Source organism: Elaeis guineensis, chromosome 14 (assembly GCF_000442705.2).
Source record: "Elaeis guineensis isolate ETL-2024a chromosome 14, EG11, whole genome shotgun sequence".
NCBI classification, from domain to species: Eukaryota; Viridiplantae; Streptophyta; class Magnoliopsida; order Arecales; family Arecaceae; genus Elaeis; species Elaeis guineensis.
In genome coordinates, this window is record NC_026006.2 from 50,371,154 (window position 1) to 50,387,927 (window position 16,774).

The 16,774-nt window shown below is 34.8% G+C and overlaps 1 protein-coding gene across 1 annotated transcript; it reads right to left on the minus strand.

The window, feature by feature from the left end:
- Positions 1-1,688: 1,688 nt before the first annotated feature.
- LOC105057765 (probable glutathione peroxidase 5) lies at positions 1,689-16,233 on the minus strand. Its single transcript, XM_010940455.4, has 6 exons — positions 15,890-16,233; positions 15,734-15,810; positions 15,536-15,597; positions 8,534-8,652; positions 2,166-2,333; positions 1,689-2,033 (listed from the first exon to the last, which is right to left on the minus strand). The coding sequence occupies exons 1-6, from the start codon at positions 15,950-15,952 to the stop codon at positions 2,001-2,003; spliced, it is 522 nt and encodes a 173-aa protein (XP_010938757.1). The 5' UTR covers positions 15,953-16,233; the 3' UTR covers positions 1,689-2,000.
- Positions 16,234-16,774: the final 541 nt, after the last annotated feature.

Below are 16,774 nucleotides of genomic sequence, written 5' to 3' on the forward strand. Positions count from 1 at the left end.
CGCTCCAAGAAAAAAAACCAGAATAGTCCCTTCCATAGGAATAAATATTCGTTGCAACAAATATTTATTCCTTCCATAGGCTATGAATCCGTACTGAGCATGCTAGGCCGCATATGAAAGTCCAAGACGTGGATGGTAAAACCTGACCCATAAATTGGACCCAACCTGCCCATATTCGTGAGGTTTGGGTCAAGGATTCTTCAATTAAGTCATGTTTGGGTCAAATCTAGTACTCTCTACTATCATACTTATCTCATACAATATCTTTTTTCAGTGTGCCAGACGCCTAAATGATGAAGCTCTCGATGAGCACCACAAGAGTGCAAGCACCCCCAAGGGACTCTCTGCATGCAATGGATGTAGAGCTAAAATGAATTTTAAGTCTCAAAATAGATGGATCAAAATAAAATTTTCCTTTTCAACACGGATAAGACTTGAATTGGTATATCTTGTAATTTGAAAGGAGACAGACAACAAGATAAAAAACAAAGTTTATATAGGAATTGAGATCTAAATCCAAAAAGATTTCAGTTTTTCATGGTTACTTCTAGTAATCCTAACTATTTTAGAAAGGTACAATCTCTTCTAATTTGGCAAAAAAATTTCTTTAAATTCTATAAAGACGGACCTCACTAATATAAATAGAGAAAAACATCTAATAATTTTATTTATTTATGAAGGAAGTAGAGAGAATTGATCCCTACTTTAAAAATTTTTTAAAAGGTTCGAACCAAACAAGATGAAGAAAATTCTCTCTCCTCATCCTCCTCCTGATTAAATCAAAGAATGTCATCCCACCGGTGGATATGAATCGAGAGGTGTTGACTCAATGCGATATCAGGTTGGGTATTGGTCAAGAAGGTTTTGTATGGCATCCCCACAAGGAGCCCTATCTACATGAATGAGAGGTTGACCTTGCATACACGTGCAGCCCGTGTTTGGCACGTCCCACACGCTAAGGGTGACACGGACGACTGATGTTTTGGAGGAACGACCTCAGTTTGAACCTTGCCAAAAAAAACCTAAAAATAACCTTGCTGGCACCCAAGTATCTGGCCGCACCCAGAGCTCGAATTACGGCCTCACCCAATATTATGAACAAATTTTACTATCGCATTAATGTTATCTTCATCAAATTTAAAACCAAACTTCTTCTCAAAGCTTAGATTCTGATCATTGTTTAGTAACACCTAGGCCCCACAAAAAGCCAAAGCTTCATAACAAGATTTCCATTGATGTTAATGTGGATACCCTACAAACATTTGGTGGAACGGATTTTGTGTGCAACTGCCTCAGACATTTGGTGGCAACTCTCAAGCGTAGTGAACAAATAATTTTGGACCAATTTCCAACCAGAACTCGCAGTTGGTGAAATCAGCAAGAGCATGCTTCAGGTGTGCAAGTTTTGTTGAGAAATATGGCAGGTTCCACCACCCTGGATCAAATTTAGATTGCTCCAAAGTATACCAACCAGCTGAGTAAAAACCGTCTGGTGCTTCAGGCATGAATAGTGAATGAATCAGAAAGAACACAGCGTGCAGTTTGAAAGAAGCAATAATTTTCAATGTGAAGCACATAGGTCAAGAAAGCACAAAATAATTGAAAGGAAATGAAATAAATATTTCGGTGTCCTACTTTCTGGGGACTCCCATTCAGTAAAAAGATGCAATGCAATGGATGCTGGGATATGGTTCAATTTACATCCATTTATTGGCTTCAGCTTTCAAAATATACCAAAACCAAACTCAGGTCACTGACATTTGACAGTTCACAAACTCAAGCATATACATCTCTACGACAGGAGCACAAGATACTTTAAAGCCTGTAAGAAAACCAAACCATAAAAGCAACTCTATTTACAGATAACAAAAGTCAAAAGCACAAAATGATGGTCAAACAGTCATATGAACATAGGAGTAAGGTATGCATGTATTCAAGCAAATGGTGGTACACCAGTCTGAACAGAAGACCATTCTTTCCCCAGTCTCAACAGAAGACTGCTAAGTCTCTCCAAGTGCTTTCTGGATGTCTTTCTGTAGATTACAAGCCCAGAGAGGGAACAAAATTAAGCAAAATACATAAATAACATGAAACCAAGAAAGAAAACATAATCTCATGTGTTTGCGTCTGCATGAGAGAGAGAGAGAGAGATGGCAAGCACATACCTCAATGGACAATGGGGAAGTTGTTGGCGCATATCGACCAATCACTTTGCCCTCCTTATCAACTAGAAACTTGGTAAAATTCCACTTTATTCGAGAACCCAATATACCAGATTTGCTTGCTTTAAGAAATTGATAAACTGGCACTGTGTCTGAACCATTTACTCGAACCTGTACAAGAGCAATAAGCAACAAAGAAAAGAAAAACCATATAACTTGTAAGAGAACATAATGGAGAAGCCAGCCATGCAGTATATCAACCATTATATGCCTGTAAATGGACATATGAGTACAGAAGCAAATAAGTTGGATTGCATGTAATCTGATCGTTATATAGGGATTGGCACCTGATGTCGGGAGACAATCACAGAATACCTGATATTTGTTTGGTCAAATTTGGACCGGATCAGGTCCAAGATTATCCAAGAGCAGCAAAGACATGCAATCTAATATTACCCAAATAGACCATAAAATGCCAACATGAAGCATATGTGGGTAAATATGTTTTACATTCATATTGGTGGATTTCAATAATGTATTTCAGGCAATCAACTGTGCCACCAAAAGGTGCCTCTATTGGAACCTCGGCTTCTAATATAATCAGAAGCCTCGTAGGGATTCTTCTGTTTCTGTATTGGCTGACTATTGTAGCATCTAGTCAAGGCAACATGTTGGTACAGAGCCCATCAGATACCGATAATATACTGATATTTGGACACACTGCATTGCCAAATGGATTATACTTTGCACAATATATTTTCACCAAGGTGCTTTGTCCATTCACATTACAATGTTAATTGCTTTTGTTTTCATTTTAGAATTGGCACATAACATATCATCCCAGGAGGTTTGAGAAGGTAGAACCAGCTTCTTGCAGAGTTTGTTTCACTTACTTATCTGTCTGCCCAAGTTTTAGATTATTCTTCATTACTATACCAGCAACAGATATTAAAGTACATCATTGGTAATCGGTAATCACCTAATTTGAAGCATTACTTATTCAACCAATCCAATCCAGTTCACTTCAGTTTCCAGTTGGAACTGCTCATGACCATCAAAACATAATGCAACATTCCTATGATCCATCAAACACAACGCAACATTCCTACCATCCATTGAATATAATGCAACATTCCTGTTATCAGTCAAACATAATGTGAAATACCTAGCGCCGACATCCTTTTCCTTAGTTGCATTGTTCATTTTGAGGTTTTAAGCTTTTCTAGGTGCAAATTTGCATTCTTTTGGCCTCGAAGCCTTCCAACTGCCCTTGTTGGTCTTTTAAGTAGCTGAATGAATTCTCCCTAAAATTCTTTCTTGGGCTGCATTGTTTCTTTTGAGGTCCTAGGCTTCTCTAGTGCAAAATTTTGCTTCTTTTGACCTTGAATCCTTTGAACTGCTCCTTGTTGGGCTTTTCAGTAGCTGAATGAATCCTTTCTAGTGTTGTATGAACTTCATTCAACCTTTGCTACCCTCTTGTCCAGTCCAATTAGAGCAACAAAGACATGATTTCCATTTTCCCATTTATATTTTGGTCTCAGATCCCCTTAAAAGATTTGTATAAAATTGTAATAAAATTGGTCCTGTGGTAGTTCAACTCATCCCATATTTCATTAACTTGTTTTCCTTGCATCTTTTGCTCAACCTTTAGAATTATAGTGGACCAGAAATCTTATTTTATGGGTTCAAGAATTTATACTAACTGCTTTTGTGATCCCAACTTGTGAATGTAATCCATCTTTTCAATTCCTCAGGTTGATTGTTTCTTTTTTTTTTTTTATTGTTCCATGTGCTGCCAAAATTTTGCAAACTATTTCATCCCCTCTTGTCAGTCACTTCATTAGCATTCATGGCTTGTTTAATTTCTTCTCTTTTTACCACTTGACTCATAAAACTATAACTGGTCTATTCCTACACCTGACCTGACAACTAGCATGATCCACCGTGCAGCTTTTTATTTGTTTTTTTTTTTCCTTTGTTTTAGACATTATGTAGCCTTGAACCTTCTAGATTTCGTAATAATGATTATTTTCCCATTGAGATGCAATCAAGATTTCATTGAAATTCTCTTTTCTATGGCGATTTACATGGACATTGTGTTGTGACCTTTTGCACCTAAAACAATTGAGAACTTCCACACTTATACTGTTACTACAAATCTACAATGGAATTAAACATCGGTGACTCTACTTCCATCACCCTTGCCCGAGTCACCCAACGAATCCTTCAGTCTCAAATTTCTAACTTATCCACAATTTCCACTATCATATTGCATCAAGAAACAGCTGCTAATATCAGCTCATTACTCCTCACAACTTCGAGATAATCATGATTTATGCATCAATTTTTATGCAATTTTTATCTTAAAAAATGTCACATCATCTAAAATGATTACCATGAGATGTCATGTGACTATCTTCCTTTCCATGCAACATCACTAATCCTCATCTCCAGTTAGACTAAAATGTCTGGAGTTACCGCAATAGATTTATATGTCTACATATCTTGCTTGCTAGTCTACATGCTGCTAATATAGCTCATCTTCTAGCCTACTACATTGTCAGGTGATTAATTAGCAAGCTGACCTGGGACCAGCAAAAATTATCAACCCCATAAACATGAAATTCTACAGTGTTGAGCTCACTATTCTGAAGGTTGATTTGCTCATATACACTTGCTTTAGTTTCCTTCAGCAGCCAAAGATCACTTGCATTTAAATCTATCAAGTCTATCATAACAAATTGTACTTGTTTGGCAAGCTTACAGATCATGCAGAATGTCCAAACATCTAAAGTAATCAAAACAAGGACATTTCTATTAATTAAACACATAAAACTAGATCTAGATAGACCAAAAGTTTTATGTATAGATTAAAGAAACTAAACTAATACTAGCGGATAGACAAGGTAACACATCAGCTGAAACAATTTCAGCAAGATGTGCATGATCTATGTGGGGCATCATTGTCTCTGCCATATCACAATCAGCCTCCTGACACACCAACCATGGGCAAAAGCCGAATGAGAAAATGGATTCATGATCAATGTGTCAGTTAATTTCAAAAATTTTTCTGCCCAGAAGTTGGGTAAGATGGTTTGCATTGGTGTCAGGAACTCACCAGTACAACATATTTGATGTCTTGGCCCAATATTATCTCAGCTAAAATAAACTGATATATCATGAAAAACAAGCCAATTTGATGTCTTCTCGCATCTCGTAGAGGACCGTGGAGCCGTAGAGCCCCGGAGGCTTCGGTGGCCCTCCGATGGCCACCGCTGGCATCTCCACTAACCCCCCTTTCCTTCCCTCCATCTCCCTCCCTCCCCTCTTTCTTTCTCTTTTCCTCCCCAATTCATCACTCGTTTCCATATCGGTTCGGGCCTGATATGGTCCAATATGGGGGTGTACCAACTCGTGCCACCCACCAGCAGGCACGGGGTTCGGTTCCGAGACAGTGAACCTTGATGGATGGACTGGTCAAAGATATTTTCACTAACAATAGCTAGCGGGAAGCTATTTACTGAAATATGGTGATATTCTAATGAGAATACTGAATTGATATTACCATCATAAAGTAATGCAAAGATCAAATCAAATAGCTAGATCGTTGAATGATGACACCAATAATAAGTAATTGTTACAGGTGGACAGGAGCCGTTATCCTATAACTGGAAGAACAAACATCAACAGTTTGCTTAATGCAATAGTCCAAATAAACATTTAACCAAAGTGAAAGCACAAAACCATAAAACAGCAAGACAGTCAAAAAGAAAAGTGTAAATATATATATGGCAAACTTGATCGAAACAACATATGTACCCATTCTAATGCGTATAAGTTTTAGACTCTGGATATTGTTTCTTCTTTCTTGTATGCTCCATATATAGGAAAGCTTGTAGGATTGCAAGATGTAAGCATGATTATTATGAATTAGATTAAAGTTACAAGGTATTAACCATTAAGTAGATAACACTAGTAGATGTCCCTTGGTGTTTAAGCAATTAACAACATTTGCTATCCAACTTTCATGTCCAGTGCATTATCAGGTGATACCCAAGAACGGAATTAAATAATGAACCAATTTCCTCTTGCTTGAAAATATCTAGTGATTCCCAACATGGTGGACTTATCCCCTTATCCTTTGTGAAATCTTGTCCCCCACTTTTATTTGTAGATGGTACGACAAAATTTCTGCTCAAAGCATTTTTTTGTTTATTATATTCAGCATCTCTGAGCTCATTAGCACGGTTACAATCTTTTCATTCAGGTATTTCCATGCCCCTACCCATTCATCAAGTCCAACTACAACTTTTAGCCCTTCCCAAGGAACCCTACTTCAGTTGTCCTGGTTGTAATTCTCTAATTTGATTTATCTAATGAAGAAAACATTCAGCAACTTGTGAAGATCAACTTTCAGCCTTTCCAAATCTTTTTAAAGTCTAATTATCCTCAATCTTCATGAACCTAACCATAATCATGATGTTAAATGGATGGATGAACAGTAAAATACATGCTCCATTGCAGTCTTGTTATTTGTTGTTCTTATAATAACTGATAAGTGACAGTAAAGAATTTGACGAACGTAAGCGCATTCCATCTAATAATCCATCTTTTTTCCCCAAGCAATAAAATATGAAAGTACCATCACCAGTGTTTGAACTCTAGACCTCTCCCTAGAGCAAGCCATTAGGATAGAGGCGCCAATGACTGGACCCAAGCCCTTAAGGCATCTATAATCCACCTTCAAACATAATATTGTTCAATATTCAAAAGAGCTAGTTCCAATGCCATCTTAACATATTGATCACAATACAACTAACTACATTATCTTTGACAGTGAAATAAAGATCAATATGTTAATACATCAAAAAACTCCCTAGCAAAATCCTTCTAAAAAACAAATGCCAGTTCCTACCGAATATCATAGAAAATCCCTGGTCAAGGAGTAAGCTGCCAACCTGTGAGTCACATTCACATGATCCCATGTGACATGAACAAGGCTGTTGATAATTACACACCCTCTTGTGTGAGTTAACATTCTTTTTGGTCTGTCTCTCTCCAAAACATGTCTAAGAAGACATGACAGGAGCCCATTGATAAATATAATAGGAATACTTAAAAATAAGCATTATAAAATTGTTAAAGAGGAATATGAGAACAGCCATATTATACAAGTATGGGGAGTGAGCTGACTTCCTTTAAGTCACACTCATGTCATCTCATGTCAAATGGACTCTTTGATCTCTCTCTCTCTCTTTGTGCGTATATCTGTGTTTGTGTGTCTAGTCACATGACTAGAGAGAGACAATGGAATGGAATCAATTAAAAATATGAAAAATCTGTTAGTGGCGCAAGGATATATATAGATTAAATAAACAAAATCACCATCAGGGCTAAATTGCATGATGATTTGATTTCCCATCCATAGTCCGACATATGCTCTCATCAGATCACTTGTGTCCACCACATAAAGTTGCATCAAACCCTTGATAAAAGATCATAAGCCTCCATGAGACATCACAAGCCAACTTTTTTTTTCCTCAAACATCATGTATCATCACAAACTAGGATAACTGAAACAAGCATTGCCCGTGATCCTCCACATATCCATTGCAAATGCTCGATACTAACTTATATTATAAAGTTTTAGACTAAACATGCAATTATCAGAGACCTCAGACCTTCATCAGATCCATTTTTCTCTCTAATAGCATGTATTATTGAAGATTTCAATCACTGAAACAACTAGTACATATGAACCTTGAGACATCCATCTCACAGGCTAAATGTTACGATGCAATAAAAAAACAACAAACAAAATTAACATTTTCCATTAGCAAAATTTTAAAGGAGTGTCCTGTGAACTTCCAACTATTGGATTATATACGATATTATAGACAAAAAGTGATAAAGGAAAACATGGTGATATGCCATTTTAGACCTTAAAAGTCCACTTAACCAATACAATAGGTTTTGATAAAAAATTGATAGCTTGTTTAGCTACATAAAAAAAAAAAATAAAGACACATAAATGTTAACGTAATGCCTCAAAACCTTTAAGATTAGTGTCATCTGCCACTAGTAATGGCATAGACAGAAAGTTGGATATTGCATGTATATCATTCTTGTGTAAAACACTTGAAAGAACATAACAAATCTTTTATGGATACATTTACATTAGCAGAACAAGACAAGCATATTAACAACACCAACATAATCCATCTGTTTTCACTTACATATTGTTTGATTACATGAAAATAAAAAAGGTTTATCAGTGAACATTTGCATGCATGTGCATTTGCTGTATGTATGTGTGAGAGCTCCAAACGATGCCTCTCTCTTCAGTAATCATACAGGTAGACAGCAGTTACCTTTTGGAAAATTGGATACTCAGCCTTGTATCTTGTACAAGCAAAACTCTTTATCTCCTGGTTTGTCCCGGGTTCTTGTCGCAAAAACTGATTGCATGGAAATGCTAAAATTTCAAAATCTGAACATTTCCAATATCAAATGAGTCAGTTTCAGACTTCAGTCCGAGAAATATGTGAAGAATTGTGAATGACAATTTACTTTGTAATAATGTAAAAATTGTTGCTCTCTATTTCAAAGAGTTCTATAAACTCTGAGAATCCAATGAACCTCTACATCATTAAAATGAACTTGCAAATCAGAGTCACAAATGCATGCAAATTAAATACAGAAAACCATAAAGAGCATAATTATGATCACACCCTCAAAAAGGAGTTTCTTTTTCCAATGATTAGATCTAAATTTTTTATTTCATTGTGAAATAAATATTAAATCTAATTATTTTCTTCAACATAAGTTGGACATGGAAAAACATGTTTGCATATGCATGTACCTAAACATGTTTGTTTTCCTTTTATATTAATAAAATTGGTTTTCAAAATTGTTTGTTGAACATTATCTTCACATTAGGAAACAAGAAAATTTCTATCGATAGTCTACATGTCAAGCAAGAGATTGCTGGATTTAAGGCCCATTAGATTAACTAAGTTTGTGATAAGAACTATGTTACCCAAAAAAAACGGGGCATATAATTTTAAATAAATCCTTTGAATTGAGTGGATTAATGGATGATCAAATGGTTACAGAATGCAATTATATTACAGGAAATATCTAACCATCTTCAAAGCACAGGAACTTTGAAAGGACGGCTCTATGACTGAAAGCTTTGGTCCATTAAAGCAGTTAAATTAATGCCACAAGGTCACTCAGATGTGGGGGAACAAACAAGCTAACCTCCGGTATTATTCACACTCTAAAGAGGCAAATTTCTAAGCTAAATCAGGTTTTCATGAGGCATCACCAATTAACATCTCAAAGTTCTCTTCCAGAAATAGAGGGGAAAAAGATCTATTTTCTGTTCACCCAGTAGGCTACAAACAATGAAGACGCACCAGTACAGTACATTGAATTTCCGACCCACTAAGTTATTGCAAATTTAATATACAATCCGCTGATCTCCAAATTTAACAAGGATGTCTTATTATAAATCCCATGAAAAGCTGATTAAACCATAAGAACATCCCAAAATCTCAAAAAAGAATAAACAATTAAAAATCAAAAAATCCAACGATATCCATAATGGGCATGAAGGAAAATGGTATATCACAAAGAGCAAATCTTGATCTATGCATGTTAAACAACTACTAGTAGTAACAACATACATACATACATACATACATATATCTACATATATACATACATATATCTACATATATACATACATATATGTATGTGTGTGTGTGTGTGTGTGTGTGTGTGTGTGTGTGTGTATATATATAGATATATGTATGTATACATACATACATATAGATATACATACATACATACATACATACATACATATATATATATATATATATATATATATATATATATATATATATATATATATACACACACATACATACATACATATATACATATATACATATATGTATACATGTATGCAATGACGGAACCATTCAAGGATTGGGGGGGGCCATGGCCCCCCCCACAAAAGTTTAAATAAAATATTATTAATACATATAATGTAATGAAAATATATATATATGTCATTGGGCACCCCAAAATTTATATTTATCTTTTTTTATTAGTAGTTATTAATATTTTATTTGTATATAGTAATTAGTAAAAGATTTATAAAAAATAATTAAAAGTACAATAAAGTTAAAAAGTAAAAATTAAAAAAAAGTACAATAAATGATGTAGAGTCTACGTTCACAGATTTTTTTGAATAGAAGGCGTGCAATTCAACGTTCACACTTCCCTTATTGACTTTCCATCTCTAATATAATAAATTATATTGGCAAAAATGGCAATTGATGCGTCACGTTGAGGGACAGTGGGAATAGAAAGTAAGCCATGCCTTTTCATATGCCAACTGCCACAAGCAAAAACTTTACCATTCTAATTCATCACCTCATGCTGAAAACAATAGTAAAGACGATTGAGACGAAAAAAATATATGGTTGGCCAACAGAGACTGGAGAATAAGAGATCTGGAGAAGTAAAGAAATTTACAGTATTTGGACTCTAGAGGATTGGAGCTCTAATTCTTATAAGGCAAATCTTTTAACTGTAAGTTTATCTCTATTGGTTTAATAATTTCAAATATTTAGCATTCGAATTAATAGCTTGTTTAGAAATTATGTAAGTCGTTAAATTAATTTTTTTTTTTTGTTGATGTACCTGTATAGTTTATCTTAAATTTAATTTTTGTAGGAAGTCTTATTGGATTTGATCACTTAAAATTTTGAAGTGTGAATTCATGGGTAAACAAAAAAACTCTTTTTTTAAAAGAAAAGAAGCTCCTAAATCGATGAATATTGAGGAACAACATTCTTCAAAATCTCTTAGGACTGAGAATGATGAACAACATCCTATGTCACCTAGAGTTGAAGTTGAGAATGAAGGATGTCATCTAAATTCTAATGCTAATAATGCTGAAGAAATTAGTATTGCTTATTTAGAGCGTAATCCAAGACTATGTTCGCAAATTAGGGAATATCCATTAAATCATCGTGATGAAATACGTAGACCCTATTTAAGGGGTGGTCCATATCAAATTTGCTTGTCCAATTATCCATTTTCTGGATCAAAAAAACACCCTCATCATTTTCAGGCTTCATGGTTTATACAATTCTCTTCTTGGCCTGAGTATTCTCCTTCTAAAGATGCTGCATATTGTTTGCCATGTTATCTTTTTAATACAAAAGCATGTGGAAGGCCTGGTTGGGATGTGTTCACTATCCAAGGTTTTAGAAACTGAAAAAAAGTTAATGACGGAAAGAATTGTGCTTTTCTGAATCATATTGGGGATGATCCATGCTCACCACATAACAATGCAGTGAGAGCTTGTTCAAATTTAATGAATCAGTCAAAGCATATTGATAAAATCATACACATGCAGACTGCTACTCTAATTGAAAATAATAGGTTATAAGTTAAGACTTCCATTGATGTTGTTCGTTGGCTTGCATTTTAGAGATGTGCTTTCAGAGGGCATGACGAATCCATGAGTTCCAAAAACTGAGGTAACTTTATTGAAATGATTAAACTTTTAGCTTTATATAATGATAAAATTGCCGATGTTGTTCTTGAGAATGCTCCACCTACTGCTAAGTATATTTCTCCTATAATTCAAAAGGAGATTTGCATGTTCTTACTAGTGAAGTTAGAAACAAGATTCGTGATGATATTGAAAATTCTAAATTTTGTATCATTGTTAATGAGGTACGTGATGAATCTAAGAGAGAACAAATGGCTCTTGTTTTGAGATTTGTTGATAAAGAGGGGTTTATAAAGGATCATTTTTTTGATCTTGCTCATGTCAGAGATACAACAGCTATTACACTTAAGCATGAAATATCAATGATTTTATCTCATCTTAGTCTTGATATTCAGAACATCCGTGGTCAAGGATATAATTGGTAGTGAGTGGAAAGGTTTACAAGCACTGTTTCTTAATGATTGTCCTTGTGCACATTATGTTCACTATTTTGCTCATCAACTCCAATTAGCTTTAGTTGCTGCATCCAGAGAGGTCCATTCAGTGCATGAGTTATTTTCAAATTTATCCTTTATCATCAATATTGTAACCTCTTCAAGTAAACGTCATGATGGATTACAAGCCGCATAAGCTGCTGAAATTGCCCAATTGATAGATTCTGATGAACTTGAAACTGAAAGAGGTGCTAATCAAATTGGCACATTAAAGCATCCTGGTGATACTTGATGGAGTTCTCATTTTAATTCTATATGCAGTCTTATAAAGAGTTTTGTTGCAACTTGTTGTGTTCTTGAAGATATCATAAAGGATGGATTCACTTTCTCTCAGCGAGGAGATGCTAGTGCTGCTTATAACATGATCACATCTTTTGAATTCGTATTTAGTTTGCATGTCATGAAAGAAATTATGAGGATCACTGATATCCTTTGTCAAGCTCTACAACAGAAGTCCCAAGATATTCTGAATGCTTTGAATTTGATTTCAAGTCCAAAAGCACTCATTCAAAATTTGAGAGACGATAGATAGAATAACTTTTTACAAGGAGTTATATCATTCTCGAAAAAACATGATATTGATGTCCCTGATTTTGGTGCCACATATATTCGAGGTCTTGGTCATCGCCGACATGATAAAATCACTACAAAGCATCACTACCATTTTGATACATTCAATGCTTCTATAGATGTTCAATTACAAGAGTTATCTAACAGATTCAATGAATAGACAGTTGCGCTTTTAAGACTAAGTGCTGCTATAGATCCAAAAAATAGTTATAAATCTTTTAATATCGACAACATTTACACTCTTGCAGAGAAGTACTATCCTATAGATTTTACTCAGCAAGAGATAACAAATTTGAGATTTCAATTGCAGCATTTCAGAATTGAAACTAGTAGCCATCCGCAACTTCAAAATTTGTCTTCTACAAGGTTCGCTGTACCGGTACCGGACGGCGAGCCGGTGCCGGACCGGTATGGTACAGTACCGTATCGTACCAACACACGGTATGCTCAGACGTACCAGTCCGGTACCGGTACACAATATTTTTTTTGATTTTTAAATTTTTTTTTTGGATTTTTGAAGTTAATAATTGATAAATACAACCTCAATATGGCATTATATTGCATATTATTGACATATTTGGGTTCAATTTAGAGTTAGATTGCAGTACAAAGACTCTTGATCCAAAATTTCAAACATATATTTATTTACATTATATTTCAACTATGTCATCTTAAAACTCAAGAAAAAATATATAAAATACGCATTAAAATGTATCTAAATATTTAAGTACAAAGCGCAATAACTGATATACGAATCTTAAGATGTACTCTGTATTTAATTTCTTGTCGAGTGTCTGTGATGCTCGTAAATGTCTGGATCATCATCATAGTCTGAAGGGATATCAGTCCAACCCTCTAACCAAGCTGCACCGTACTCTCGAATATTCATCATCTCATAAGGCATCCTCTCTAGATTGTAAGACATCTCAGACCTCTCGCTAAAATTCTGACTCTGAGAAGTATCCTCGATATGATGGTACGATTGTGGAGGAGCCCATCCAAATATGCCAGTAGCAAAATCTGATCCGTAAGATGCTCCAGGCTGCATAGGGTAGTAACCACTAGAAGATGATGCCTCAGATGCACCATATGCATATGGATCATAAGGTGGCTGTGGATAATAGGATCCATAATGCGAGGATGATCCAAATACATCCATGGATGCTACTCCATGTGCAAGATCGTCCGCAGTATATATATAATTAAAATATATGCAAGTATAACAAAACACGATAGTTTAATAATAATTAAAATAATTATATATAATTTTAAAATAATTATAATAATTATTTTAAAACTTATAAATTTAAAATAAATATGTTATATGCTTCAAATAATATTTTTAAATTAACTAAAATATAACACTATTTTTATATATTTTTTATTTTATAATTAAATTTTTTAATTTGAATAATTAAAAAAATAATTTTTTAATTTCAAATATTAGAAAAAAAAATTGAAATTAGATTTAAGTAGCTTGAATCATTCTAAACATGATTCCCAAACTCTAATTTTTTTCCTAAAATTTATATTTTTTATTTTTAAATAAATAAATATTTAAAAATATTTAAAAAATATATAATTAACGAAAATTAACAATTTTGGTGTCATCGTGTAGATCTTCCAAAGATCTATCACATATAATTAAATCATACCAAAATCATAAGATTTTGGCATGATTTTCTCCTATTTTTATTTTACCTCATTTTTATCCTATTTCTAACAACAAAAACAAAAAAAAAATATTTACTAACAAAATAACAGATTATCTTACCTCCGACCAAAGATCAACCTCTTCTCAAATCACTCCTCCAATTTCACAAAATTTTGTCTTCTTTTCTAATTTTTTTTGGAGGTCTCAACGATTAAATTGCCCACGGCCATGGGTGTTCTCTGAGAACTCTCAAAGAACACCAAAGGCCTGGTGCTTATTAAAGCACCAGGCCCTCCCCCCATGTGAAGTGGGCCACGCCCATTTCTCTCCCCCCAACCACGTGAAAAGGCCCCCACCTCCCCCCTTATCCTGGGCGGTACGGTTCGGTTCACTCCGAACCGATCCAGAACCGAGCTGTACCATCCGATTCCGGGCGGTATGGGCCCGAACCGCACCGAACCAGGCAGTTCGGTGCAGTTTAGGGTCCTTTTCCGAAAAACAGGCCCGAACCAGACCGGTAAGGGATCGGTCTGGCTCGATACGCCCCGTACCAGGCGGTTCGGCCCGGTACGGTGAACCATACTCTTCTATTTCAAAGCTATGCAAAAATTAGTAGAAACTGAAAAGTCTAAGACCTTTTATCTTGTTGATAGATTGATTCGTCATATCTTAACTCTTCCGGTGTCAAGGGCAACTAGTAAATGGGTATTTTCAACAACGAAGATTGTCAAAACAAGACTCCATAATAAAATGAAAGACAAATTTCTTGCAGATAGTATGGTTATCTATATTGAAAGAGATATTGTTGAGACTTTCCACTTAGACTCAATACTTGATGATTTTGTTTCTCTAAAAGAGCGTCGGCCTCGATTCTAGGTATGTTTTCACTTCATATCTTATAATTTTTTTTACTTGTTAAAATATGATCTTGTGCTTTCTTCTTGCATATAATTTAGATATTTATATTGAATTAAAAAGTGTGTGTAATGTAAATTTCTTGGTTCCACCACTGCATGTATGTATATATGTATGTACGTACGTACGTATGTGTGTGTGTGTGTAAAGAACTACTCCTCCATAGTATTCACACAGAGAGGGAGAGGAGGAACTCACTGACCTTTATTTTTATACTTGTTGTAGAGCCCAGTCAATTGGGTGTAGTTGCTTTCCGTGAACCCACTGCTCCAGAATTTGTGAAACAAAAGAAAAAAGAGAGATTTTTATGCATCGTCATACAGAAATTGAAGCCCAAAGGCTAAATTATCCAGTTCGAGACAAGACCAATCAGTAAAAGAAGAATTTGAAGCAGAAATACCATTTGGAGGCAACATTGACGACGAGAAGCACCTTCCCCTTGTAAATCCCCAAATCCACGTCCTTGCCGCTGCTATCCTACAACAGCAAATTTTTCATAAAAACATCAAGGACGGAAAGAAAGATTATGGAAGGAAATCCAAAGCAACATCCCTACCTTGACCGTGAATTGATGGATGGAAGTCTTGGTCTGTGAGGGCTGGGATTGGAAAGCCCCCATCTGTCCTTCTCTCTCGCCGGATCTGGCGCGAGCAATCCGTGTTATTTAGACAAGGGGGACAATCGGAGGTGACTAAATAAAATAGCCACTGGAGACTCCTGCGCCCGCACGACAGAGAAGGGGAATAAAAGTTATCGCCTGGATCCTCTCCAGGATCTCAAATCGGCCAGATCATCCATCTCGGCAAGTGACAGCCACTGCTGCTCTTACAATCTGGAGACTTTTGCACCGTAAAAGGCTATGCTTGTCGGGCTCGGATTCGCATCATCCGCTATCAGGAAGGGAGAAATTATTGCCTCCACTTCATAACAGCCAATCACGATAATTGATTTATGTGGTTATGCATTCACAAGCAATAAACGAGACTCCCAATGAGCACCAGCTGTTACCAGCTGTATATGTGAGCATGGATAATAAGTATTTGAATAAATTAAAAAAATTCATTTAAGATTAGACCAAAGTTATGCATACATTCAAAGATCTATTTTTTTATGAATAAATATTATAAAAAAATTAATCAACTTTTTTTATTGATCAATTTATCTATATTTTTATATTTTTTAATATGAATAAATTATTTTTTTATGAATAATATTTATTCATAAAATAAAAAAAAAATCTTATCCACTTATCCACTTAGAGGATGGTTAAATCATTTTTCCATCAATTGAAAAAAATAAAATTCATTCTTAATATATCCTTAACCTTATAATAATAATATAATATTATATAATATTTATATAATATACTATAACATATTATAATAATATAATATATAATTATATATTCAAATATTATAATATATATTATATATTAATATAT

What these genes read in the sequence shown, in the direction of transcription:
- LOC105057765 (XM_010940455.4), bottom strand. Translation starts at nt 15,952, where the DNA reads ATGGGGGCTTTCCAATCCCAGCCCTCACAGACCAAGACTTCCATCCAT. An exon ending in AGTATCCAATTTTCCAAAAG is followed by an intron (nt 2,334 to 8,533) that starts GTAACTGCTGTC and finishes GCTCTTGTACAG; the next exon opens with GTTCGAGTAAATGGTTCAGA. An exon ending in CTTCCCCATTGTCCATTGAG is followed by an intron (nt 2,034 to 2,165) that starts GTATGTGCTTGC and finishes TGTAATCTACAG; the next exon opens with AAAGACATCCAGAAAGCACT.